The sequence below is a fragment of the Mycteria americana genome, chromosome Z (assembly GCF_035582795.1).
Source record: "Mycteria americana isolate JAX WOST 10 ecotype Jacksonville Zoo and Gardens chromosome Z, USCA_MyAme_1.0, whole genome shotgun sequence".
Lineage (NCBI taxonomy): Eukaryota > Metazoa > Chordata > Aves > Ciconiiformes > Ciconiidae > Mycteria > Mycteria americana.
In genome coordinates this window covers 31,192,405-31,218,638 of record NC_134396.1, presented here as the reverse complement: position 1 = coordinate 31,218,638, position 26,234 = coordinate 31,192,405, and the positions used below count along the sequence as shown (strand labels likewise).

The 26,234-nt window shown below is 40.3% G+C and overlaps 1 protein-coding gene across 1 annotated transcript in view; it reads left to right on the top strand.

Moving 5' to 3' along the window:
• PCSK5 (proprotein convertase subtilisin/kexin type 5) overlaps positions 1 to 21,909 on the top strand; it is a 259,698-nt gene extending 237,789 nt beyond the window's left edge. The window contains exons 28-37 of the mRNA XM_075526631.1: positions 8,402 to 8,485; positions 9,008 to 9,203; positions 11,505 to 11,722; positions 12,759 to 12,995; positions 13,492 to 13,722; positions 15,356 to 15,533; positions 16,735 to 16,952; positions 19,051 to 19,166; positions 20,734 to 20,920; positions 21,506 to 21,909. Of these exons, the coding sequence (XP_075382746.1) occupies positions 8,402 to 8,485; positions 9,008 to 9,203; positions 11,505 to 11,722; positions 12,759 to 12,995; positions 13,492 to 13,722; positions 15,356 to 15,533; positions 16,735 to 16,952; positions 19,051 to 19,166; positions 20,734 to 20,920; positions 21,506 to 21,909 (2,069 nt within the window). The remainder of the gene's footprint in view (positions 1 to 8,401; positions 8,486 to 9,007; positions 9,204 to 11,504; positions 11,723 to 12,758; positions 12,996 to 13,491; positions 13,723 to 15,355; positions 15,534 to 16,734; positions 16,953 to 19,050; positions 19,167 to 20,733; positions 20,921 to 21,505) is intronic.
• Positions 21,910 to 26,234: the final 4,325 nt, after the last annotated feature.

Here is a 26,234-nt window from a genome sequence, read left to right as displayed (position 1 = left end):
GGTATACTTCGCTGGGCAAACAGTTTGACTTATATCAGGAATCATTAATAAGTCATATCCAGGTCTGAAATAATGAAACAGACTGTGTCTGTTATCCAGGCTTTTAAAAAGACAGGGCAAGCCAAGAAAAGGGGGGGAAAAAAAAAAAAAAAGAGATTGAGCTCTGTGTTTCTAGCGTGAAACATCTGTATTTTATCTCATGTACCAGATGATGAAATGACTTTGGAAGCCAGGAGACACACTAGTGTAAGCTTGATTCACCAAGTGAACACACACACCCTTTCAACTGGATTAGACATTTTCCAAGTTATGGTCAGGTCTTCATTTTGCCTGTTCTCTAGAAACACTGCACCCTAAAAACTCGTTTGTTCCTCAGTTACACAATTTAGTCTACCACATTCTTCTGAGAAGTACAAAAGGAAAAAAATGGGTGTGGAATGAGGCCTGTTTCTGATGCAAACTCAAAACGGAATATGTGCTTCTTTACATGCAGATAATATATGCTGTAGTAAATTACGCAGTAAATAGCAGCTGGTTCTGTTTACTATTACATACCACCCCCAATAATAAGAGCAACCTCCCACAAGCAGCCAGTGACCAACTGCGTCCATCTTGCATATTTTCCTTTTCCTAAATACAGAGCAAACAAAACCAGTAAAAATGTACTGGTTGAGAGAAAACAATAATTCAGGCTTCAAAAGGATTATTTAAAAGGACCTTAATGCAGCAAGCAGATATACATATAAAGGTCTCAGGTTATGAAAGAAAAAAAAAAAAAGAATGGGGTGGGCAGAAGACAGTAGAGAAATCAGTAGCAGGAGAGAACAGGTCAGAGTCTTCCAAATGTAAAAATGTTATGACATTTAGAGTGCAGAATTAGAGCATCATGGGAAGAGTTAAGAGACTTTTAAAGCATCATCCATATGTGAAATTTCAGGTTGCTAAAGGCAAGAAAAAATGATTCATTATCCCATATGTTCTTAGAATATGCCAATTTCATATTCTAGCTATTTGTTTGTAAAGTAATACTATAGTTGTTACAAGATAACTAAACTGGGAATTAACGGTTGTTGGGGATTGTGATTTACTTCTCAGCACTCCTATAGTTTCCTTAAATTTACAGTTCACATAAGTCTTCAAAATGGGATAGGTCTAGTATTTTATTACATATGTATATTGTTTTCATTATGTTTTACCGTGTCTATGTAATTGTAATTGCCTCATGGAGATATGTAACCTGTTTTTGTGGTTTTATTCATGACTGTATCAGTCTTGCAAGGCCAGTGCCACATGCAGAATAAAATCTAACAAACTAAGTAGCATCTCAACTGGATCACATTCAAATCACATCTCACTACACAGTGTAAAAGCTAGACAGGTCACCTTCTAAAAGGAATATGTTTGTAGTTACAAACAGCCATGGCACTTCATTTCCTTCTGCATTCCGCACTGCAGCAACTGTGCCATGGTCCAACAATAAAACACACAGTAAAAATACTCTCCTTGTAGAAGTCGATGTCTTTTTAACTAGAAGCTAAGGGTATTACAAATGTACTCAGGGAGCTACTTCGATACTTGTGGTGAACGGAGTTAAATCCAGTTGGCGGCCGGTCACAAGCAGTTCCCCAGGGCTCTGTATTGGGGCCAGTTCTGTTTAATATCTTTATCAATGATCTGGACGAAGGGATCGAGTGCACCCTCAGTCAGTTTGCAGATGACACCAAGTTGGGTGGGAGTGTTGATGTGCTTGAGGGTAGGAAGGCTCTGCAGAGGGATCTGGACAGGCTGGATCGATGGGCTGAGGCCAACCGTATGAGATTCAACAAGGCCAAGTGCCGGGTCCTGCACTTGGGTCACAGCAACCCCATGCAACGCTACAGGCTTGGGGAAGAGTGGCTGGAAAGCTGCCCAGCAGAGAAGGACCTGGGGGTGTTTGTTGACAGCCGCCTGAATACGAGCCAGCAGTGTGCCCAGGTGGCCAAGAAGGCCAATGGCATCCTGGCTTGTATCAAAAATAGTGTGGCCAGCAGGACTAGGGAAGTGATCGTGCCTTTGTACTCGGCACTGGTGAGGCCACACCTGGAATACTGTCTTCAGTTTTGGGCCCCTCACTACAGGAGAGACATTGAGGTGCTGGAGCGTGTCCAGAGAAGGGCAACGAAGCTGGTGAAGGGTCTGGAGCAGAAGTCTGATGAGGAGCGGCTGAGGGAACTGGGGTTGTTTAGCCTGGAGAAAAGGAGGCTGAGGGGAGACCTTATTGCTCTCTACAACTGCCTGAAAGGAGGTTGTAGAGAGGTGGGGGTCGGTCTCTTCTCCCAGGTAACAAGTGATAGGACAAGAGACAATGGCCTCAAGTTGTGCCAGGGGAGGTTTAGATTGGATATTAGGAAATCTTTCTTCACCAAAGGGGTTATCAAGCATTGGAACAGGCTGCCCGGGGAAGTGGTTGAGTGACCGTCCCTGGAGGTATTTAAAGGACTTGTAGATGTGGTGCTTAGGGACACGGTTTAGTGGTGGACTTGGCAGAATTAGGTTTACGGTTGGAGTTGATGACCTTAAGGGTCTTTTCCAATCTAAACAATTCTATGATTCTATGACAGCAACTTAAAAATACAAGTTTTTAAGTCCCCCTGTTACTCATAGAACAGCGTGAATAAGTAAGATTTAAAATGAAGAAAACAAACCATCTTTTATCCATCTGAAAACTTACTGCTTGCACTACCTGGCATAAAGTCCATAAGAAGCGAGTAGAGAGAGCAAGATGGACAGCACAAAGAAGATGACTATAGTATACTAGTATATATTATAGTATAGAGGATACTGGTAAGAACTCTTATAATGCAGTTGTGGGTTTAAATGAAATTCAGGATGGACCATAAGGTACTTCAAATGCTATTATATTTAAAGGCATGTCTCTTCAGACATGGCCAGATCTCTGCTCATATGTTCTCAGGTTTTCTAGGAGTTTCGTGTTTTTTTTTTTTTTAATAAACTTTACATTTTCCAGAACAAGTGGTGAACATGTGAACAGGACCAGGCTTCTTTCCACATGGACCTATGCTTTTCACCCTGAATATTTTTGAGGACTTCTTTAATCTTTCTCTAAAATCACATTGAAAAATTCTGGGGCCTCAAAGTAAGATCACTTAAGTAAAAAGAAAGGAAATATGAGGACATTGTGTTAAATGGAGCTAGAATTTCTCTCATTTTTTCCTTAATTCAGTTTGGGGTCACAGTTAAAGTCTTACAGTACTAGGTTTCAAGAAACCCTGCCATTGTCTCATTCATGTTGCACAAACCCAAATGAGAAAAGAAAATAGAAAAAAATATATTTTTTCAGTCTTCCCCCACCCTTCCAGTTTGATAATTCCTTGAATAGACTGAATGGGCAAGAGCACTATGGTAGCTTCAGAGCTGCAGTAAACCTTAGCTCAAGAAATGGTACAGTGTGATTCAGTTTCTCAGTTTCTAGAAAGGAATAGGAGAGACTGAGCTGGGTGTATGTCAAAGTTGTTACTCATTCTGACAAAGATGCAAGAATCATTGCGACATTGAGTCAGATTCTGGCCTGAATAGAGTTTAAACAGAAGATACTTTCATTTAAAAAAAAAAAAAAAAACAAAAAAACCAACCAAGGAAGAATATAAGCATAAGGATAAAAAAAGCTCAGTAGGTCTGAAAAGGTCATACGTTTTGGCCTTTAAAAAAAGAAGAGCAGAACAGTATAATAATAGAATACAGTGTTTTTTCAGAGTCAATGTTCCACTTTTAGAATATGGGTGGTTTACAACTCTACATCATAGACTTATGGCTTCTACATTTACAAGATTCATTTGCAACCATAAGAGCTACAGACTGAAATTTTAAAGGAAAGTTTGTTGGATCCTCAAGTACAGAGTGGCATCCTTTAGGGGAAAGCAAAATACAACTCAACAGCTAAAACCAGTCATTTCCAAGCTTTCCATTTGTCATCAGTCCAAAGACCAAGGAAATACATGACCATTTTTCAGCTTTGTAAGGCTATTCTTCAGAAAGCTCTGGTTACATTATTGGAAGTAGTGTGCACAGGTTTCCATAAATAAACCTCTTGCATCACATTTGCCCATAGCCCTTTTTGCTATGCAAGAAAATTACATTTTAAAACTTCACATTATTCCAAACATGTGTTGGGGTTTTTTTTAGTAAATGAAAGCCTATTTCCAGTCAGTAAGAGCTTTATCACAGGAAAAACTCGTTTTAACTGTCCAGAATTTAAAAAAGAAATTAAGTGTAAGATTTCTTCTGTCAATATTAAAGTTGGGGCATTTAAGCGCTTATATTTTGCCTGGAAAGCTAAAGGTTGTCTCCCATGCCCACTATCAGAAGGCCAATTGCTTGTGTACATTCCCCTCTGGTGGTGACTAGCACGTATTACAGAAAACAACAAATGCTGCCAAAGAGGCAAGGATTAAATGGAAATAAAAAGTACTTCACCGAAAAATATCTTTATTTTTAATTGTAAGGCTCGAAATGTTTTTGAAACAATGAGCTCGTTTAAACATTCTTCAGCGGTAGTTAACAACTTCTCCGCTTAACCTTACCTTCCTGCTATTTATTTTTTATATTACACCGGTTCTCTTGCTGGGATCAGGGTCCTTTTCCCCTGGCAACACATACTCCAGTAATATTTCTGGCTTGCTTCTTCACACACATAACTGGTATTAAATTACAGCACTTAAAACTGCCCAGTAGGGATTTAAAAAAAAATAAAACATAAGCCAGGGTAAGGTAGCTGGATGCAAAGCTGCTGAAAAGGGAAATGAAAATTTGTATTATTTACTGCACATTTAGAAAAAGGCCAATGATGTTTTCAGTGGGAAAATCAGAACTCTGCCTTGACAAATTCTGAAGGTTTACCAAAGCAGCTGATGGAGGAACGGAGGATGTGCAACTGCAGGCAGACATCAGGAACAGATGGTCTTTCTTTCAGCCAAGGTTCTAGAGGCAGAGTGAAAAACATTAATTAAAAACTACATGGCTGTGCAATATATCATCAATTATTCAATGTTCTTTTTCAGAGAGTTCCAAATGACTAGTCTCTAAAAGGGAAAAATCTTAGTATTTGCAGGCCAGTTGGGATCTTCTCTCAAGAGCAGAAAAAGAGAGAAGGTCTGCATATTTAAGGACAGGAGAATAGAAAACCTATTAACACCAAACATCCAGCTTTTCCGGAGTATTCTTTATATTCTCACAGATGATATCCAGAAGGACACTCTTTAACGATTTGTTCAATAATGAAGTGTCTGGAAAAAACATGAAGCTAAGGCGTAGTCTCTCCAAAAAAATCTTGTGACAGTGAATTTCTGTATCTCACAAGAGTAAGCAGTGGTCACCAGGAAGTTACTTTGAGTATTATTTGGATAAGAAAACTGAAAACGCTTATGTGCTATATGGTTAGGTACATCTAGAGGCTCGGAAGAGACTCAAACTGCCCTCTACATGCAGGGGCACTTAGACAGACTAGAATCCTCTTGGAACAGCATGTTGTAACCTGAAATATAGAAACTAGGTCTTCAGCAGGGAAAAAAGCCATAGAAAATATGTCAGTAAGAGACAGAAAGGATCTAAAGTCACAGGACCTGCTATTGCAGAAAGCCTTACAAGATATCCACATCCACACGCTTAAAAGGGCTAAGAAAAGCAGAACAAAATGCTTGTTCTCCTCAAGAAGGATGAAACTTATAGGCAACTAAACCCGGTATTTTAAAATGACTTTGTAACTCTAGTTCTTCACTCCCTAAAACTACACGACTATTAATCTATATGTAAATATATAACTTATACATAGATAGTGCAAATTACAGAGCCTAATCAGGATTTTTCAAGAAATCTCCTTTCACCCTAAATGTTCAATGAATCGGACAGCTGCCTTCCCGGGAGCAGGAGCCTCATTGCAAAGAGCCCCAGCGCTGAGGCCCCAGTTATACCGTTGATAACAGAAGACGGGGCATTTCATTGCTACGCTAGGTAGCACTGAACTCACTTCACGCACTGAGGTCTCCTTGTGTCTCTCCAGTCCTTCGTCAATACCTGCCCCTGTGCTCCCACCCCCTCCAACTTCAGGGGGAGAGATTTACCTTCAACTTAATGGTAAATCTCTCCCCCTCCACCTCCTGGGCGCTCAATGCTTATACATCACTTCCACCTTTTCTTCTTCCACAAGCCAGGGACTCTGTACCTTCCTCACTTGTTCTTGTCTTTCCAAAGAGCTTTTCCAGAGTTTTTCACTTTTGCACGTGGATGATTACCTGATACTATACCCCGCAGGTTCATCTATGGTCAATATGAAGTCACGAAGGTGACACAGTCTTCCTTTGTACTCAAACCCAGGGTTTTTACGTCAGCTGTTTATCGGTCCCTGAGGCTGCACATCTCAAAATTCAGTTTCAGGCATTTTCTCCCTCCAGAAGGCCTCTGTACCCTTGGAGCTGAAAATGGTCTTCAGGTGGTACTTACTGAAATACTGTCCTAGTCCCACCTGTCTTGGTCCTTGATAGGTCTCTGACTCACCATGGCCATCAACGCTTCCGGCTACTAAAGCCAATGCGAAAGCTATTTGCTGTCTTGCAGGGTGTACACAAGGGTCTAATACTTCATCCATTGGCTTCCGACTGGGCAGACCCAGTTTCCAGTCTGGACTGTCACAATCCACATTCACCCCGATACGGTGCAGCTTTCTTCTGTTGCGTACGTTATCCTGTGAATCCTATGGCCTCTGCCTGGACCCTGCAAACACTCTCGGGCCCTTGTTCAGGGAGGGCAGAGATGCTGTAGCCAGAACGGTGATGACAAGGAAAACTCTCCTAACCTGCTATATCTGAGGCTGCTTAGTATTGTGCCAGTTAGCAACAAGACTTGCAACACTACAGGCTTTCACTACCCTGTGCAAGCAGTATTCACAAGTAGTCCTGGCAAAGAACGACTAACCATGTCCTTGCTGAGTGCCCTACTGTTAAACGGCCAGGTTTTGGTCTGCTGTGCTGTCCCTGGACCCTCATGAGTTGTTCATGTTCTGGCCAGGGACAGCATGTTGAGAGATTTTTTAGCGCAGAGAGTTTTTAAGATGCTCTGAGCTGCTGGTAGAGTCAGAGGTGTGTGACATACTGTTACGGACCATCTCCTAGCCACTCTGAATGTGGACCTAACTTCTTTCACTGAGATAGCTATGAATCTGCTCATTTAGCAGTACAGTTATAAATAATAATAAGTATTAATATTTTTATTATAATTCCTTCTTCTTCTGCCCCTGTGCCATGTTATGCACATACCCGCTTTTCTACCGAGTGCCTCTCTTCTTAATAAAATGCCCACCATTTCCCCTGTGGGAAAGGGTTCTATACAAGTCTCCTGTTTTCCTCCCTCCTCTTTTTACTCAAAGCATTTGCTTTCATGACTTTCATTCGAAGTGTCAACTTTTTAAACTACCTTGCCATAACAGGCAGAACAAAAAAGTGTAGTGATATGCTGCCTGTGGCTAATGGATATTGTCAGCCAGTCCATCAACTTACAGAAATCATACATATTTAATTGGCAGGATGAGCTGGATGTGCTAACTGAGGTGCAAAGCTCAATCTGCAACCAACTTCTGATTTATTCTTTATTTTTTATTTTCGGCAAAATCAAGACTACTGTCTTCTGTCCACTGGCCCACAATTACTTTTTCATCAGACATCCATTTAAGCATTGTTATAATTGCTTGGATCAAAGTACAGAGCTGCATGCTGAGACCTATCACATTGCACGGCAGACTTTCTCTGTATTAAGTATGATCCTCCAATCTCCTTGTAATTTTGGAGCTAACACATTGAATAAAGTCTATGCAAAGCATTACCAAAGTCTTAGTTTTCCACAGGCATAAAAACTCCATTTGACACACATCAGACTCAGAGTTTTCTCCCTTAGTTACAGGGTAATGGTGTTCTGCAACCAGCTAGTCCAAAATCTCCATGAAAATACCTCACTACACCAAGTCCCCCAAATTTACATACTTTCTAGCTCTTGCTGTTTATAATCTACTAGGATTACAGATCTGGATTTGGTTTTGGAGCACTACATTGAAACTAACATTATTAAGCTAGATTATTGTTCCCATTTGCCATGAGCAGTCCAGAACAGTGCCTTAGTGAATCTCAGGATAACATTTATATTTTCCTTTATTACAACTCTTAACTCACCATTTAAGAGAGTGGAGTTGGACACAATCATCAAGTTCTTCAACTTTGTGAATTCCAAAAATTCAGAGGTAAATTTTTGAAACAGCTTGGAAAAAGCCAAAGGAAATGGCCTTCCTAAAGGGAGGGGAAATGAACAAAAAAAGCCTATCAGACAGTAAAAAATTGAACTTTTTTTGCTTTCATCCCAGATGCAAAAAAAAATTTTCAGTCCTGTGACCCTTCATGTAGGACCTGTGAGAAATCTGCTGACATATGTACCTCATGTCCAGAAGGTAAGAGACTTCAGCTTCTTTGGATAAGTTTTGCAAGAGGCTAAAACATTCGGTATCCTCCACACTTCCAGGGAATATTTTCGTCAACGGTCACTAGAAAGTTCTTTGACAGCTTAAAGCATAGGCAGGTAATCAGATAATCACCAGCTGAAGTCAGACATCAGTTGGGAATTAAGCACATGCCCTTGGCAATACGGGCAAAAAAATTGTTAGGTGGATGTTGTTCCTTTTCTTTCTTTTCAATCAAAAGTTGTAGACATGATGCAGGAATTACTGAGTAGGGATTTATTCAGGAAGATGTACTAGACAATCCTGATGATTCCTTCAAACCTTAAATTTCAGTGAAGGTTGAGCAAACTACTTTGGGAAATGGCTTAAAGAATGTTTTATTCATGTTTTTAAGCATCAAAAAAGTTAAATTTCAAAGAAGTTGAAAGCTTTTTGTATAGCCATCCAAGGCAGGAATCTTTTAAATATATTTCTAATTGGTGCCTTTCCCCACCTGGGTTGCTCTTTTGCCAGGAAAATTTCTTACCCATGATACCTGTGTTTCTCTGTGCCCTCAAAAAACTTTTGGCAATGTTGCAAGTGGAAAGTGCGAGATGTGCATGGATGGCTGTGAGGTGTGCTCCGACCACTGGCACTGTCAGAAGTGTCAGGCTGAACAGGACCAGACGCTCTTCCTCCACAAAGGCAGATGTTTACAGGAATGCCCTGAGTAAGTAACTCCTGTTGGATGACTGCTTCTTATTTTCTCACTGTGCTTCTTCTCTTTAAAGTTCAGATCCATTATAAACCTTTCAAGGGAGACCTTAACGTAACCTAAGCTATGAGAAACTACCACAAAGTAAAAATCATTTTCAGCTGGCCTGAATAAACAGCTTTTTCTCTTGCTAGAGAAAAAGTGAAAAATCAAAAGTGAAACTAGACATGAAATCCTATGACAGATGGTACAGCTCCCATTGACTTCAATAGGACCACGGTACTTCAGGATGGTTCTTTATGGTGACTGGAAATAAGCCTCTAGTCATTCTCCTAACTTGTTCCTTCCTCAAAGTAGTACAGAGCAGGAGTGTGAACCCAGAAAGTGGATGTATCAGAGTCCTGATATGGAAATATTGTGCTTAGTGATGTGTTCCTCTCTTCGGCTTATATTCTTTACTTTTTCCTGTAATAAATGGAATTCAAAAAGAAAGATTCCCATTTGACTGTGATAGATATTAGATCAGGCACTTGAGTAGACCAGATTCTCCAGTTTCTGTGCTTTTTTCATCAGCATTCATCATACCTATATATACACATAAAATCTGTGCTATGGAGTATGAAGGTCTTGCTTGGTTAACCTTTTTCTTTAGAAAAATGTGCAGCTCCAGCTTTACTTACAATCAATACAAATTCCCTGGCAGTACTTTCCTGCTAACTTTGTCAAATAAGTCAAGAAGGGCCAGTGAAACAGATTCTGATCATCCAATGTCACAGTAAATGCAAATTAATTGCACTAAAGCCTACTCTAGTCCAGAAACAACTTTTAATATCAGAAATTGTGGCATACAAGCAAGGATAATGTTTTGGCATTAATGTTTGTTCTCAGTGCTCATTCCCCACAGTTATCCCACAAAGGATCAGTATAACAAAATTAAACCTTCTCATATATCACTAGTCTTTTCACCTGTTATTATCTTCCTTTTTTCCAAATTCCAGGCTATAAATAATGGCTTCCCAGACATCATTCAGCAAAGTCCACCAGAGTTAAGCTCTGGTTTCAGCCTCTGAGGCAAAGTTCTTGAGCCATAACTACTCTCCACTGGAGCAGAGGATTATATTAGATTTTTTTTAGTGTTTTTTCGAGTTTTGGGACATGCTGTCAGGGATGGAAAGGGTTGACTTGCTGCACTGATAATTTCTGATACAAGATTTTTGAAAGACTGGGCTAGCAGAGTACTCAAGACTGGAACAAGAGAAGAAGACAGGACTGTGAGAAATAGGTGCAGGATTATCACAAACGTTAGGAGAAAAAAAGAAGATGAGAATAGATGGCAGGCATGGCTCTTCTTATCTTTTCTCTAACCTTGCTCCTAATGCATCTCCTCAGACTTTCTTTGGAAAGATCATCTCCCAGAAGGAAAGAAGCAGCACCTCTCTACAGGGAAGAACAAGCTTGTTAATATGAAGTACATGTTCTGGGACTACTTTCTATGTCAACTTCTTCCTTATTTTTCATCAATGACTGTATACATATGAATTAGTAATCATCTCAAAATGTAGACTTGCTTGTCCTTTAACTTTCGAACATTTTGGTTTTGAGAGTGTAGGCAGATTGGATTGCATCCAGCCTCTCCTTTTATCCCTCTTCTCCTGAAATACATGCACAATTTTTTGCTGTATTGTCTTTATGACTAATAGTCCCAACCATGGTTGTCTACGGTTGCTCTCACATCACAGATACCAGTAAAACATGCTCCCTCTTCACTGTCTCTGTCTTGCTGTCACTAAACGCAGGTACTACTTAAGCATTCTGGGTTTGTTGGTTTTATTTAATACCAGCCCTCCTTATTCTTCCCAGCCTTCACATCCAGGGTTTTCTCTTCTCTTTCTCCCTCCTAGGGCCACTGAGGTTATACTTCTCTGTCTTTCCCTGGTATCACTGTTGAGGGCCAGCTGTGCAAACTAGAGATTGTATCTTTCTTTTCCCAACATTATAGATCTTCCTACCTTATGTAAGGGTGAAATCAAGAAATGAGCAAGAAAGAAAGTCCAAAGAAAGAAAATCCCTTAGAGTAGGTACAAGAACAAAGGAAGGCCAGACTCCTTTCATAGCACTAACCATGCACATTTTCTGCTCGCAGACAGAGGGGATGTACGTGGAGGATGGGCAACAAATTGTGTGAGAAACCTGTTTGATCCAGTGAAATGTATGTGCTGGAAAAGTCTCATATATACTCATAATTCTTATAGCCTGGACAGTTTGATAACTATACATTGACCGGCAGTTTGCTTTGTGTTTGTTTTCATTCAATAGGGGATATTTTAATGATTCTGAGACTTGCAAGGAATGCAGTGGATCCTGTAGGACATGCATGGGAAGTGCAACCAAATGCCTGTCCTGTAAAAGTCCTTTGCTTCTGGAGCAGTGGAAATGTAAACCTACCTGTTCAGAGAAGCATTTTGCCTCTGAAGGAATCTGCAAACACTGTCCTGAAATGTGTCAGGAGTGCATTCACAATGAAACATGCAAAGGTATTATAAAGAACTGGTCTTGACTTGGCTAAAATCCATCTGGATCTGTCTAGGGACAGACTGACACAGATCTGAAAAGAAATTCTCTAATGAGCAAAAATTTAAAAAAGGATGTATATATCATTGCTAACCTCTAAGATAGAGGCTAAGCAATCAGTGCTTTATGATATGACTCAGTCTAAACCATTAATCTGTAAAGATTCCACATTGCTTTGCCTGTTCCTGTTGTTCTTCAGAGATTCCTATTGCTTTGATTCTATTTCTGACCTACTGTATCCATGCCTAAACACTTGCATACACATTTACACCAATGTGAAATAGAGAATGTTTCTTTCCTAGTTTGGTGGAACTTTACATGTCTTTACCATTTTTGCAAATGACTAGTCATGGTAGAGAATGAAATCTGTGTAATGAAACATATTAGGAAAGCCTTGGATATCCTGGTGAGTCTGAATCCCCCCACAAAAATTTCCAGGATAGTTAATATTGAGCAAGCCATTCTGGAAACATAAACATGGATGAAATGGGGAAAAAAAAAAAAATCATAAACAAAGCTATTAAACCAAGTGCTCATAATAAAAATAGCAGCTGAATCCCAGCTCTATGCAAAGACAAACATTCAGGTCTATATATTCCAGCCAGACTCATAGTTTAATAATAAACCAAACAAAACTTCAGATCTGGACATCCCTGATTTTGCAAGGAGTTCATAATACAGATATAATATCTCAGCAGAAGTCCACCTATATTCAGTGGCAGCACCGTTTGGTTAATATCAGCAAAGCCGAACAGGTGACTTGGCTACTCAGTCTCCTGATGTAACACAGAAGATGATGTGTGAGGGCTGGGCTACTATGGGCAGTTTGGAGGGGAAAGAGTCGAAAAAGAAAGCACCACCTTCCCAAGCAGTCCTCTTACCTCCTGTTATGACAGGCCCTGCAGAATTTACGGTTTCCTAGGATTCCTTCACTCCCTCACTTACAGAGGTCAGAATTTGATGCCCGTTTGCTTACCTGTTGTTTGCTGTTCTCTGTAGAGTGCATGGACGAGTTCTTCCTGCACGAGGGCAAGTGTGTGCCGGACTGCCCTTCTCACTTCTATGCTGAAGACAAGCACTGCTTTCCCTGCCATGCAAACTGCAAGGATTGTGACGGGCCAGACTCGGACGACTGCACTGAGTGTGCCATTGACTTCTTTGTCCTCTATGGTGGCATGTGTTTTGAAGAGTGCCCTGAAGGGGCTTACTATGAAGAAGCTACTGAAGACTGCCAAGGTTGGCAGCTGTTGTTTTTCCCAGAATGGCATTGAGATACAAGTGGGTCTGGTTAAAGACTACCCCAAAAGGGCCTGCATGTGCCAGCTAATGACGCTATCAGTGTCCTGGAAACAGAGGAGATAGCTAATACAGAAAAATAACAAGGCATAGCTTAGAACAGCAAAATTTGGAGAAAGCTGAGAGGGAGGTAGCAAAGCTAGATGTTTTTAATATTATGGGCAACCATGCTGGTAAAGTGCTGAGTATTGCTGGAGACAGTATGTTGAAAACCACTGCTAAGCAAATGCAGCGCCAGTGCAAAAGGAAACCTAAGGAACTGACTGCGTAAGATTGAAAATAGTAAAATGTTTGGCCATGCAGAAGCAGAGCGATCGCTCTGATTCCCTCAGCTTCTCATTCGGAGATGATAGCTGCTCCTTGCAAAATTAAAGCTGAAATAATAATCTGAAATGCAACAAGAAATGGTGACATTCCTACTGTTTCTCCATTTCAGCATGCAATAGGACATGCCAGACTTGTTCTTCTTCCACTGCCTGCCTTACTTGCAGAAATGGCCTGATGCTAAACCATGATGGGCACTGTGTGGCATCTGGATACTGCTCTCGCACAGAGTACTACATTGAGAAAACTCAGACCTGCAAGCCTTGTCATAAGAAATGCTTCCACTGCTCAGGACCCACTGAACACCAGTGCCTTAGCTGTGCGAATAACCGCTATCTTCTCAGTAAGTGTCTTGCTCCTGCCTCTAGATTTTATTCTACACTGAAAGCACGAAATAGGCAAGTTTCTGTGACATTTATGAAACATCTAGGGCTGCTTCAGCCAATCTAAATATTGCAAAGTTGGCCTGAGAAGTAGATAACTTGTGCAGAGATAATTCCTTCTGCAAGGCTACCTGCAAACTCTTGTGGGCTTGCCACTCACTGGGGTCAAAGCAGGACTTCTAACTAGCAACAAACTCCATGGCTAAACAAAACTTCTATGTTTCATTTACTCGGTATGTACTGTTCCTGTTGTTTCCTACTAATAACTTAAAAAAGACAAGAGGGATAACCTTCGTTTGTTTTTGGTTTTTTTTTTAATGTATGGACAACGAGCTCACATTTTCAGGTTGGCTTGTTTAATCCCGGCAGAGATCTGCTGAACAAAGAAACACTTAAGCAGGGCTGTTAAAAAGTTGCTCATGGATCATTAGGTCAGTATCTAGGGGATGGCTGAGGTGCAAAACTACTTTTCTGACTTTGGAACAAAAGACTGTATTGTCTCAGAAACGAATTGGTAAAAAGTGTAAAATCCCACAACTTAAACTTTACTTCTTTGCATATTATTTAAAAAGCAAACAAAAATTTTAGAAAACAATTGGGAGAAAAAATTATTCAAATGATCTTTCATGCAGGAAAAATCTAAAGAGAGTTTGAATTAAAACTGAACCTCAGCTTTTTGAGTCTAATTCTGATGAAGACTTAGCATTCTTAAATTCCTGAGGTCTTGCATCAGACCTGTCTTTTATCAACACACTCAGCTGCTTTGCACCATTACAATTGGTAAAGTTGATGGATGTATGTAAACAAACATCCTCAAGTGGAGAAATTGCAAGAAAAATAGAAATAAGGGGAACTATCTTCCTTCGCCCAATTGCAACCTGATCAGCAAAACTATAAAGACAAGCTAGATGAGTACAAGCTACTAATGAGCAATCACTGCTCTCTTAGCTTGAGACACTTGCCGCTAGTTGCATCAGTCCTAACTGCTCATTCAAGATTCCTATTCTAATGACCCTCTGAAATCTCAGTGAAAAAGTGGGATGTACATGGTACATTTGGCAGCATGACAGGCGTTTATTCCCACAACATAAAGCAGCAGCCACAGACAGGGGTAAAGACCAATGAACAAATGTCATTAAATCTCAAATTTGTCATATACACAGAATGCAATGAGGTTGATGCTTAGAGTGAAACCTAAGGAAAATGGCAATGTAGATAGAAAGTTTTCTAATTACTAAGGCAATACAGATAGAAAGTTTCCTAATTACTATTTCTTCTTTTGTATATTCTGAAAGAAATCACAGCTTCTGTTCATTACTATGTATTATGCATTTATATTTCCCAAGGATAAAAAACTATCTGTTCTGAAGAGCCTGCTAATGTACCTAAAACGCAGAAACGAGGACTAATGAACTGACAAGACTTAGAAGAAACAAAAAATAATTACTGTATTCCAACATTCTCTTTTCCTGTTCTGGTACATGCTCTGACAGCATGTCCTGTTCGAGAGTTTCCTCTGGCACAGCTGTATGAGATGTTTTATAGCAGCAAATACTGAATATGATGTGTTATTCTGCATTGCTGTCTGTGCAGATACAACCTGTGTTGAAACATGCCCAGATGGGTATTATGTTGACAGCGATGAGCGACAATGTTCCCCATGCCACAGCGCCTGTGTCACTTGCACTGGAAAACACAGCTCACAGTGCCTTTCCTGCAAACCGGGCTGGTACAGACAAGGAAAAGGATGTGTAAACCAGTGTCCAGCAGGGTAAGGTCCAAGATCTTCAGCTAAGAGCTACATCACAGGGAGAGCTTTGAGAAATTGGATCACTCTGCCCTATTCTACTTCAGCGTGAAATAGAACTGAATTCGATTTTCAGGTGAAAAATTCTTATGTTGTCCCAGTACAGAAGTGGTGGAAAACCTCACCTCACAGTAGAAAACTGTAAAGTTGGTGCCCAAACTGGGACCAGCTTGATGTGGTCTGGCCATTCTTACACTCCAAGGATGCTCTTAGGTTACGTTTGTACAGAACAGTGTGAAGCAGAATAAATATACTGTTACCTGTTAGTCAGCTTGAGCACAGGAAGCAGTGTAACTTCCTTCAAGCCCCCTTGCAGCCTCCACTTAACCTGAAGTTCAGATTAGGTTACTTTTGTTTTGCATTGAGTGAATGTTTATAATGGATCATAATAAAACCAACCACTAAAACACCTTTCAAGTGAGGACTCATAATTCTAGACAGCAACTTCATTAATATGAGTCCATTTAATTTCCAAATAGGAATTCAGTGTGCTCTTGTGAATATGTCTCAGAAATTCAAATTTGGGAAGTGGACCTATGATTTCTGGTTCAGCTCCACTTCATTTTGCAGTACAGTACAATCATGCTGTTAAATTCAGTTACCAACCCCTTAAACTGGAAGTCTGTAAGGACCACATCTCAACAAAACCACAGTGCAGCTATTCTTCTTTTTGTCTGACAGCACAACTTCGGTGAACACTGTTCCTCTGCTGGTATCCTTTGGCTAAGACTGTTTGTGCACTGAGAGGAAATATGAAATTTCTGAATTTCCATCTGACAGCAGGTCATCAGAAACAGTGAGGAATTCAGTGCTTACCCAACATCTCCAGGAGATCTCTTGCAGAGTCAAAACAGAGTTGAGGTTTTCTGAGCCCTGCCTATTTATATATTTACTTTGTGTCTGAATTCACCCTAGATTTTAGGAAGCCTTGCTTTATACACCCTCAGTTTACAAAGTCTTGCTTTATAGCTGAACTCCAATGGCCAAGGGGAATTAAAGAAAATTAATTCTCTTTTCACTGAGATTGCAAATGTTTACTGTGATCACATGAATATCACTTTTATACATTGATGTAATCACAGTAAAAGCTAAGGATGAAGGACGTTTCGGTTTTCCTGTCACTGCTACGCTTTATGCAAAGCCATGACTATTTGATCTGTTTCAGATATTTTGCACAAAACTCCACTGGATCGTGTGAGAGATGCCACAAGGGCTGTAAGGAGTGTATGGGGCCTCAACCCACCGACTGCCTTTTCTGTGATACGTATTTCTACCTGTTGCGCTCCAAGAACGAATGCATTAGTTCTTGTCCGGAGTATTACTACGAAAGCAAGGACAACAACGTCTGTGAAAGATGCCACCCTTCCTGCCGAACTTGTGAAGGTAAAATCATTCGCTCCACTTTGACCAAAAAAAGGGTTGTCAAAACACCTGCCATCTCCTTTTTTTCTTTTTTTTTTTTTTTTTTTTACTCTCTGCTCCAAGATTTGGAAACACTTCATACAGAGACGTACCACGTACAGCGCTACCAACCTGTCCATGACCTAAGCAGCTGCGGCGGGTGACGCAGAAGCCCCTCGGGGCTGCCGGGCTCTCCCTGGCCCTGGGCTGGCTGTGCTGGCTGTCCCGTGCTGCCACCTTACTTTTAGAGTATTGACCGATGGAGATCAAAGCACGGGTATGAATTTCTGCCAAGCTCCTGCAGCCACAGCCACAGAGCACAAGCGTAAAGGCAGCCTCTCATGGGGAGGGCTGGGAGCGAGTCCCGGTGCCAAGTCAGTGAAGGGAAACAAACTGACAACAGCAATGAAGTTTCTGTCAGCCGGGCCTCTCACAAAGACGCTCACCAACTTAAAAAAAAAGGGCTCTGTTGGTTACAGAGCTGGACCTCATTTCTCGCACAAACACTGTATAATGACTGAATAGTATCTCACTCTTTGAGCTGTCCTACTACGTGTTACTCCATGAAAGCCAAGGAACCTAAATCCAACCACACATGTTTGCAGTCTGCAAAGGGAAGAGTAGAAAATCAACAGCTAACAACAGTTAACAGTAAGGCCATAAAGCATATCATCAGGGTGAAAAGCAAAAAAAAAGCAGTGATGTCTGCTGCTTTTAATATAGTTAAGTATTTTTCAAAGCTAACTTTGAGAGACTGTTTTGTTCCGTGACACACTTATGTATTCAGTTTCTTCTTTTTCCTAATTCATCCAACTCTGAAGCAAGCAGCATTAATCCCCTTGGACCTATTTGGTGTCCTGTTCCATCTGAACAGCATCAGATGACGATAGCTAACAGGTGCCTCTCTGCAGCTTACACCACACCATATTGTAACATACAAAATTTGTTTTGGATAGCGGATATACTGGATAGCACAGATGGGTAATTGCAACATAACAGTATTTAAAATTGTGGAAATAACACTTAGAGTGCAGCCACCTTCATGAACTATTAATATGTAATTGTTTAACAACATTATAACATGTAACAGAAATATTTTGGCTTGGATTTGAGGCAAAAAGCCATTTTAATTTACAGACTACTTCCATTGATTTTTATTTTATTTGGGATAAATACTACAGGAGAGATTTTCTATCGTAATCACAGAGACGCTAAGATGAAACACAAGCCAGTCCTTCTGAACAGCAAACCTGTAGGTGTTCTGGAATGCATCTGTGTTGCTGATGTACGAGCAAAGAAGTGTTGTGGTGTCTCTCGTTTCTCAAGAGCAGGAAGGCAAACACTGCACTGCTCAGAAAAATCACATAGTAAATTCACTGGGTTATAGAAGATGGCTAACTTCACCTGTTTAACTACTTCTAATGTGAACTACTTGCATTTCCATTTTCTTCCTTTCAGACAGTGGCAGAAAATGCCTAGTTGCAGGGAAATGAACAGGTACATCTTAACACGTAAGACAAACCCTTCACTGCAATGCTTCACAGAAATAGTGCATGTAGCATCTCTCTTCAAAAAGAGTCTCCAACACCCAGAGTGCATATGATGCTCTGTTTGCACCTAGCAAAGAATTTTCTTCCTATGCAACTAAAGAATTTATTTTGCTATTCAAACAGAACCATACCTTAATTCATTGTGGTTTGAAAAGGGTTAGCTAGCAGGCCTGATAAGTATTGATTTTGTGAAGGAGAGCATTTGGCCAAGGTTTCCTACAATTTTACTTCAGTGCGCTGATCTAATTGATTTTCCTGAATGTGTCAGAACTTCCCTGTACAACTGATTCCCAAATCGGCTTTTCATGAATATCAAAACACATAAGAAACACACTTCGTGGGCACATAAAACCTCCAGACTAGGCCCAAGCTCTTTCTAATACCAACTTCCTCAGGCTGGATTCCGCACTGCTGATTCTTGCTGTTGACAAACACCCTTTTCTTTGGTGGCAGTGGTCAGTATAATTTTTAAAGGAAATTAGATGACATTTTTTCCTGTTGTAATACTGTTGTTTTATTTGCCTTCCTAGGGAAGGGAGCATTCAGCTGCACATCTTGTGTATGGAGCTACAGTTTATTAAGTGGAATGTGCAACTCAGACTGTTTTGTAGGTGAATACAAAGTCCAGGAGACACCAGGACAAGAGGTACTTATTTGTAGGCATTTTCTCCTGTGATTTGTATGCTGAACCTCAACTTCTGAACACAATACAAACAACACAGAATGCTCTTCTCTGAGTTTTCAAGGCTGCTTACCTTTAAATATGCTTACTTTTTTCTTCTCTTAGCAGAGGAATCGTTTGTCTTTCTGGTGTTGTTTACTATAGAGTAACCCTCTACCAGTAAATATAAAAGCACAACTTTGTCAACAATGATACCAAAGCCATGTGAACAAAATCAGCTATATTAGTAATAAGAGCATTTTTTTTCTTCCAGTATAACCGGGATTTCCCCACAGATTTCTGCTGCTTTGTCTGTAAGAAATCACATTGCATTCCTGATTGACAGCTTTGCTGGCAGAAACCTCTAGTGGAGAGACAGGCTGAAGTTAACAGAGCTGTATATTTAGTAGAGTAAGACCACAATTAGGTTTGGGTCTGTGCCACAAGTCTGGGCACTCCAGCTTCCAGATTTCCACACCAACTGCCTTCCAAAGATGTTTATTCAAGAATATAGCAGCAAGGCAAGCCAGCTGGCACGAGATGCTGCATACCCTGGAGTCTCTGGCCTGGAATATCCCCTTAGCAGTGAGCTCCACAACTGTGAGCCTGAGAACACGGCCTAAGAGCTGGGGACCACAGAGGTCCGCAGTTCTTTGCAAAAGCTTTGACGCTGAGAAACTGGACCTCCCGCTATGACCCTCCCATCTTGCCCAGGTTCTTCAGTTCAGGACAACCAGCCTCACAGGTCTGACAGCTTTGATGAAAGGTTATTGGAGTTTCCAGATCCTCACAGTGGGTATGGGGTCCTGGTACCATGGCAGAAACCCAGCAAATTTTTCCCAGTAGGCCAGGAACTGCAAACACTGGAAGCCTTGAATTACCTGAGCTCAGAGCATTCTGCAAGGTAGATGTGATAACGATTATCTTTGGTAGTCTCTGTACGCAGAGGCTCCCAGGAGCCTAGCTGGTATTTGGGAAGCATATTTGAATCTAAGCTGTTACTGTAAAACAAAACCAACATGGTCTAATAAAAAGCTGGTTTGCTAGAAAATTTCCAGCCAGCTTTATTCCTTATTTCTGCTCCTTCCCAAGTTAGAAAGGAAATTCATTCTCTCAGCTGCTTTTTTTTTTTCCAGAATATTTCATGTTGCTTCTCCCATGTCAGTTATTTTTAATGCTCCTCTTGAGTACAGTTCTTGAAGGCCATTTTACCATCATTACTGCCAAAGAACCACAGATCTGCTAGCATGAGACTAGCACAACAAAAGCATACTTTCTGGCCAAAGAGCTTACAGTCTGAATGAATTTCAGCTTGCTGTCTAGCTAGGTGAGATCTCTAAGCTCCTACAACACTTCCCCCCTCAAGCAGATCACTGAGAATCCAGGAAATATGAACCAAATTTTAGTTTTCCCGCTCCCTACTGTATTTTGCCATTGACACCCGTGGTGCCCAGAGATGACCACCCAGACAGTGAATGACAGGACAGAACTGTCAGGTCAGGTCCAAAGAATCCAAAATGAAAGGTGCGTTGCTTGTGTTCTGTGCCCGAAGGAGGACAAGCCCAAGTGCGAGAGATGTGACAGCTCATGCACTGAGTGCAAGGGACCTGGGCCCCTCAACTGCACGATCTGTCCAGCCGGCATGCAGCTCTACTTGGAGGAAAGCCGCTGCCTGCCCTGCTGCGGTGACTCTGACCTGGCAGGCACCCCAGAGTGCTGCGACTGCAGGGAAACACAAGGTAGGACCGAGCTGTGGAGCAGTAACGGTGCTGAAGGGCTTTATGACTGACCAGGCTGACGTTTAAAAATCAAAAGAGGAATGGAGCAAAAATGTGCTGCTGAGCTGCAGGCACACAGTGTGTTTCTACTGCTCCATCAGCAGAATAGGAAGGGCTGTGCACAAATAACAGCAATCACAACTGATGGCGGGAGACAGCACCTTCTTTCACCCACAGCTATCGTGTTAAATGGCCAGGCATTTCAAGAACCAGGTGACCGGGAAGTTCTTGCGTCAATGGATAGCCATGTGAATCATTGCATTTTAAGCTCATCATGTCAAAATGTGTTTGTGTGCCTGTTTGCTTTTCTGCTTCTTTCTGATTATTTCTAATCTAATAAAGAAGCATAGCTATCCCAGCAACCTTGCTTACATCCTTATGCCATCACAGCTACAAGAACGCAGTTGTGATACTGGAAGAGTAAGGTCAAATGCATTTAAAAACATAAGCAGGCCTAAACGTTGTGCTGGGTGTTTTAAGACAAATACGCCCCCACCATACACACGCACACAAGCTCATCTTTTTTTTTTTTAACTGCTGTTGTAGATGACTGTGTATTACGGACCACTCTACCACCTGGGAGCAAAAGCAAAACTACTTTCTTTGTTATTACCTGCATTTTGCTTCTCCTTGTCATTGGAGCCATTGTATTCATCTGGAGAAAATCACGAGCCAAAACCCAGGCTACCAGTAAAGGTGGCTATGAGAAGCTGACAAATCACTCCAAAATCTTTCCTTCCTACGTGAGCAACTACCACGACAGTCCCAGTTACCAGGAAGATCAAGTGATTGAGTATAGAGATCAAGATAATGAAGATGATGACGAAGAAGATGACATTGTATATATGGGCCAGGATGGCACAGTCTATCGCAAATTTAAATATGGACTTTTGGAGGATGACGAGGAAGATGAGCTTGAATACGATGATGAAAGTTACTCATTTAGATAACTCTTTACTAATTTATGGATTTCCTGCTCTGTTGCTTTTCCTATTAAATTACAGCAATTTAGTTAAGTATGTTTAGTTACTTCTTAGCATGCTGAGCTCAAGATTTTAGCTAACAGTTATTGTGAGAGCACAATGGTTTCTAAAAACATTTTTTTCCTAAAGCTTTTAAGTAGCACTCCAGATGCAGGCTGGTTAAGAGATTATGTTTCTGTGCATTTGTGTGGAGAGTAAATCCTTTCCCAATATGTATTTGTGTGCATTATAACTAATACAAACTCTGCTTCAAACCATGCACACACACTTCTTGAGAACTTGCCAATCGCTACTAGAAACGCGCAGATACAAACAAGATGGGTGTATTTATCTACCTGATGAATGCCACTGGGATAGGGTGCCAGTAGTTTACTACTTTGTGATTATAGTTTCTCAGCAATTCATAATAGAATAGGCAAGTTTGGTGACTTTACCCAGATTTTCTTTGTTGGCGCCATCTGGTGCACCTGTGTTCCTCAAAGCCAACACACTCCTCCTTATAATCCTATAGCATACTTCCCAGTGAAATTGTGCATCTATAACATGATGTTTTAAGATTCCTGATTGCGACTCTACTCCAGGTAACCATATTGTATTCACAGTTTGTATGAAACGTAACTAAAATATTTTATATATCAACCTCTGATTAATCTTTATTCTGGTGTTTGTCAAATCATCTTTCATTGTACACACAAGTGTGTACAAAACTCCTGAGTTTACTGCAAAGAGAAATATGGCCTATAAGCATGCCCACAAAAAAGGACTCCTTTTGTCTTTTTAACTACCTTCTCAGGCTACAAGGAAGTGATTAAACACAGAACATTTATTCAAGCAGCTTTTCCATTTCTGTTGTAAATGGCTCAGGATGTTGAGACAATGGCAAAGGGAATAATTAGCACTTGTTTGGTAACATAACTTAAAGGAACACAGCAATGTGATTTTTTTATTATTATTACAGAAATATAATTTATCATTTATCAAAGAAAAGGATGCTCTTTATGGCCCTTTGTTGTGAAAGAATAAATTCTTTGCACAAAACTGTCTTAAAAATGCTGTTATTTGTCAAGCTTCATTCACTCTCAGAGTTCCTTTAGATTTCTAGTAAGAATCTGCTCTAGAACTATAAATCAATTAATTGGATTTAGTGTCTACGAAGGAATCATGTGACAATACCTAATTTTTATGGCTCAATGCCTCAGTGGAATTTTTTGTATTAAGTATTCCTAAAGACCTCAGGATAGTTCCATCTGTAAGTTTAAAGAAGTTTTATGGAGAGATTATTGCGTCCGCTTTGACTTTTAACCTTTTAATCATTGCACCTTCAGTAAGAAAGAGGAATTAAAAGTCTTGTGACCTCACAAAAGTCAAAACAAGGACCTATATTTATCAAAAGTTATACGATAACAAAGTACCTCAGAAAGATGCATGTTATCTGTCACTTTAATTCAAGTTCTGCTCTGGTGAAGTTCTGAAAAAACAGAATAGGGAAAGAAGAGTGAAAAAGCAGTTTGAAAGGTCATACTGAAAGAAAGAGACTGCTCTCCTAAACTTGCTTGGATTAACAATATGCTTTATTATTGTTGTTAATGGCTTATAACGTAACTGTAAGAATTTGCTTTGACCTGAAATCTCTCCTCACATTTCAAAGGCTTAATCCTAGCTATGTCTGAGCAGTCTGAAACCACTGTGATAGATGTAATGAGCATTTTGTTTATGGGCTCTCAGACTAACTTCATCATCATTTTATGAAAACAGTTTCTTACATTTATAGTTAACCTGAATGTTAAAAAAAAAACAACAAAAAATCCAAACAAGCACCCATTTTGGAAAAACTGTTCCTTAAAAGAACTTTATCTAAATTTGTGCAAGTCAGACTGGGACAAATTTGCATTTCTAAGTACATATCCAAAAAAAAAAAAAAAAAAAAAAATAGAATTCCAAATTCTTCTCAAATGCCAATTTTTTTCAGAGATTCTTTGTTGTGGTTTGGCCACACCATTTCAACCACATTGTGAGTTATCAGCTGCATATTCTTTCACTTCTGATTCTTCCTGCTCTGCAGTCTGACACTTGACACTTCCTTCTGGCTTTCAGAGCTTGTCCCATGCGGCCAGGGATCCTGGATGTCAAAAGCAGAAGGGGACTTCCTCGTAGTGCTGAAGCCGCACAGGCAGAGCTGAGACACCATTTGTTAGACAAGAAGCAGTATTGGTAAATTCCCTCCACCCAAATAAGCAGTGCTTTTTGAGGGGGATTCAAATGACTGCTCAAATGATAAGCCTATTCTTAAGAGGTGGCAGCATGCATGCAGCAGCACGCATGATTTTATGCCGCACGGGTAAGGTGACAAGGTGCAGGTCTTACAAAACGGCAGATAATTGTCCTGAAGGTGAACCAATCTTCTTAGGAGAGCAGTAAATAATTGATGAATTAAGTTAGAAGGATATGATATGAGGAAGAAAATCGCATTCAAGGTTATTTTTTTTTTTTTTAAGTGGAAGCTTTCAAAATAGTGGTCAAGGAGACCCAAGCTTATTGACCCACAGAGCCATATCACTTTTACAGTGTTCACAATTAAAACTCCCTGCTAAGAGTCCACAGGGAGACCAAGAAAAATAAAATTTAACAGTTAATTGGCACAAGAGGAAATCATTCATGAATCACTCACACTTCCAAAGACGCTTCATGGAAAACCAAGGAAGCCAATAATAAACATACAGAGAACACAGCACATGAAGGAAATATCGCTTTTCTGGATTATTTTATGGACTTCTAGTGTCTAAGCCCTTTACACTCTGTCCTGAAAAAAAGATAGAGAAATTCAAATCCACAGTGGTTCAATTCCGCAAATCCTTGGTTGCCACAAAGCCAATTCTTCTCCTTTCTCCTGCCTTGTCCTCCACCCATCATAGTGATAAAGATGTCCCAAAGGAAACAACTATATTTGAAAATCAAAGCTGCTATGGGATCTCTTCCATTCAACTGTTCCCTAATTTTCTTTTAATCAGCCTCAAATTCTTGTTATCTTTGGCAAATTTCTCTCACCCTGTTGCTTCTCAACCTTTTTTCCACCTCAAGGCCCTTCCTTCCCCCTGCACCTCTTTCTTTGCTAGTCTCATTCATCCATGGAGTTTCCAAAGTCCTTGTCTTCACCAATTACTTGTATTTTCTCTGTCCTTCTCCTAGGGAACTAACTCTCATCACCCTTTCAGTAGGAAAGGTCTTTCAAAAAGATCTCATAAAAATCACATCTCCCACATAGTTTTACCACCCACTTACCTCTCATGTAACCCAGTAATTTGATTTCAAAGGGAAGTGTAGGTTACCAGTACTCTTTATCCTCCCTTTCCACAGAGTGTACGTAAATCAGGAGAAGTTTTCTCTTCCATGACTCTACCCAGAAGTTTTACTAGAAAGGAGGTGGAGGAAAGTAGATCGCAGGAGTTACATTTCAAGCGCCTTGAGGCCCAAGACTCCTTCCTCTACAGGCTACATTTTCACAGTATACCGCATATTTGCCTCTGGGTCTTGTATAACAATTGCAGGACTTCTGGCTGAGGACTCAGACTGAAATTTCAAACCAAAGATAGGAATGAAAATACAATAAACTTAATTGCCTAAGTTACCACAGAAGCCTTTCAAATGGATATTTTGAGGCATTTGGTTTTCTCATGAAAAATAGCGTGTGTTTCAAGAGAAATATATATTTTTGCATTAAAAAATGTTTTCTTAGCAATCAATTTCCCACTTTAAAAGTTACCGACAGAAAAATTCTACCAATAGAAAAAGGCACTATTTTACTTAGGTCACCTATGCTCATTTGAGTCCCTGTTGGCGTGGGGGCAGAAGAATATCTTTCAGAGTAGACCAGAGCTAACTATCGATTTTTCATCTCCCCTCAACCTCTTATATGTACGTGTGGTTTCAAGCTGAACTTTAAGGAGTAACCAGACATCCTGATGAGGAATGGACAGATATTCTCGCTCAGGGCTCAAAAGCACTTTTGAACAGAAAGACTTTAAGCAGTTTTTCCACTCTTTTTTTTTTCCCCAATTAGTACATATATATGACAATAATAAGCTATCGTATCAAATAGATGACTAAAGATTCTGACTGTACACAGACATACTCGCAATGAACTAGATACATTTATAGGTGTTCAGATGCAAAATTAATAGGAGACATATGCACATGTAACTTCTGTTCTTCTTTCAAGGTAGGTATCATGTGTTCCTACTTTGTTTCCTACTGCTCAGAAATATCTAGGAAGTTGCCTAACACTTTGGCTGATT